The sequence below is a fragment of the Rhea americana genome, unplaced genomic scaffold, assembly GCF_003343005.1.
Source record: "Rhea americana isolate MKP2758 unplaced genomic scaffold, rheAme1 scaffold_19, whole genome shotgun sequence".
Classification (NCBI taxonomy): Eukaryota; Metazoa; Chordata; class Aves; order Rheiformes; family Rheidae; genus Rhea; species Rhea americana.
Genome location: NW_028186038.1, coordinates 8,361,283 through 8,363,635, shown reverse-complemented (window position 1 = coordinate 8,363,635; position 2,353 = coordinate 8,361,283). Strand labels below are relative to the sequence as shown.

At 68.9% G+C, this 2,353-nt stretch overlaps 1 protein-coding gene across 1 annotated transcript in view; it reads left to right on the top strand.

Annotated features, from left to right (window-relative positions):
* Nucleotides 1-6: 6 nt before the first annotated feature.
* HYAL2 (hyaluronidase 2) overlaps nucleotides 7-2,353 on the top strand; it is a 6,398-nt gene continuing 4,051 nt past the window's right edge. Inside the window, exons 1-2 of the mRNA XM_085302574.1 lie at nucleotides 7-958; nucleotides 2,184-2,273. Coding sequence (XP_085158700.1) covers nucleotides 38-958; nucleotides 2,184-2,273 — 1,011 coding nt within the window. The 5' untranslated portion in view covers nucleotides 7-37. The remainder of the gene's footprint in view (nucleotides 959-2,183; nucleotides 2,274-2,353) is intronic.

The window sequence follows — 2,353 nt, the reverse complement described above, 5'->3', positions numbered from 1 at the left end:
GGCTCGGCTCGGCTGCGGCGCGCCGGCGGCCGGCAGGATGCGGGCGGGCTGCGCGCTGGCGCTGCCCTGGCTCGCCCTGCTCGCCCTCGCCCGGCAGCCCCCGGACAAGCCGGCGGCCGCGCCGCTCTTCACCCGGCGGCCCTTCATGGTGGCCTGGAACGTGCCCACGCAGGACTGCAAGCCCCGCTTCCAGGTGTCGCTGGACTTCAGCCTCTTCGACCTGCAGGCCTCCCCCAACGAGGGCTTCGTGGACCAGAACCTGACCATCTTCTACAAGGAGCGCCTGGGGCTGTACCCCTACTACAACAGCCAGCGCGTGGCCGTCAACGGCGGCGTGCCCCAGAACAGCAGCCTGGCCGACCACCTCGACCGCCTCCACGAGGGCATCGGCAAGTACATCCGCTCGCCGACCAAAGAGGGGCTGGCCATCATCGACTGGGAGGAGTGGAGGCCCATCTGGATCCGCAACTGGAAGCCCAAGGACATCTACCGGAACGTCTCGCAGCTCCTGGTGAGGCTGCGCCAGCCCACCTGGTCCCTGGAGCAGGTGAACAAGCAGGCCGTCTTCGAGTTCGAGTCCTCGGCCCGGCAGTTCATGATCAGCACGATCCGTTAYGCCAAGAGTTTCCGGCCCAAGCAGCTCTGGGGGTACTACCTCTTCCCGGACTGCTACAACCACGACTACAGCAAGAACAAGGAGAGCTACACAGGGCAGTGCCCCGACGTGGAGAAGACCCGCAATGACCAGCTGTGGTGGCTCTGGAAGGAGAGCCTGGCTCTCTACCCCTCCATCTACCTGGACCAGGTCTTGGCCTCCACCCCCAACAGCCGCAAGTTTGTGCGGGCCCGGGTCATGGAGGCCATCCGCATCTCCCAGAAGTACCACGAGGGCTACTCCCTGCCGGTCTTCGTCTACACCAGGCCCACCTACATCCGCAAGCTGGACGTGCTCAGCCAGGTAAGGCTGCCAAGTCCTCGCCAGCCTGGCACCAGCAGGCTCTCACGGTGCCCAACGCTCGGCCCTGCGCCCCCRCCGTGGAGGGGTGCAGATGGGTGCTGGTGGGGCCCCGCGCTGGCCCCAGCATCCGCAGAGGGAGCGGGGCAGCCGTGAGCGCCTRTGGGGCCTGGTGCGAGCGCCCTGTCGAGAGGGCACGGTGCCCTGCGGCGAGGAACCACAGCCGCACGGACAGGGGACAGGCTCTGCGAGCAACCAGGACTTCCTCTTCCCGTTCACGGCTTCTCCTCAGCTGGCASCCCGTCCTGCCTGCCGGAGCACGGGGACAGCTCTGTCCCGGCGTGTCCTGCAGCGCCCCAGGCCCCCCGGCTCCCGAGGCCGCCGTCAGCCCRGGGCGTTGGTGCGTGGTGCCGCCAGCTCCCCGGGCGGGCAGCGGGCCCGGGGCCCGCAGGAGGATGGCGTGCCGCACTGGCACGGGCCGTTGTTCCAGCTCACGCAGAGCCCGTGGCGAGGGCCATTGCCTCCGAGCTGTAACTGCAGGTGGCCCGGGCCACTCGAGGGTGCYGGGAGCGTGGTGGCACCGCGGGGGTGAGCTGAGGGGCTGGTGCAGGGGCTCAGCTGCACCCCGCGCTGGGCTCTCATGGGGCCGGGTCTCTGCTCCAGCAGCGGCTTGGTGCCGGAGCTGGCAGCCGGAGCCATCAGGAAGGCGCACCCTTGGGCATGGAGCCGCGGTGCYGGGGGGTTGCTGGTGCTCGTGGGCCGCCCGGATGGGTGGAGGGCCTTTCCCCAAGGGAGCAGCTCCGGGCCCAGCTCTGTCGCCTCCCTGGGCGTGGGGGTGCTGGCACCGCTGCTCAGCCTCTTGGAGAGCCTGGGGTGTGGGGCAGTGTGCCGGCAGGACCGGATGCAGGTGTGGCATGGGGAGCTCCTCCCTGGGCATGGCCACCTGGAGCAGCACTGGTGGCAACCAACACACTCCATGGGCCACCATCCCTGAGGAGAGGGTGAGAAGGTGCAGGAGGGCCTGGTAGCTCCTAGGTTCTCCTCCAAGCCACAGATACAAGCAACCATCATACCATACCTGGGTGCCCTATAGATGGGGGGCAGAGGGGCTGGGCCCTGGTGTGGAGCAGGGCAGCGGGCACTGCCCCACAGCTCCTGGTCTTCTCAGCTGGTCCTCGCCGGGCTGCGAGGTGCTGCCTGGTGCTCTGAACCACCTCTGTCCCCACAGCCGGACCTGATCTCCACCATCGGGGAGAGCGCGGCGCTGGGAGCAGCCGGGGCCATTTTCTGGGGCGATGCAGACTACACCAAAAATCGGGTAGGTTTGGGGCTGGGGTGCTCCCGGCAGCGGGTGGGGGCGATGCCCGCCCGCGGGAGGGAGCCGGCAGTCTGGGATGG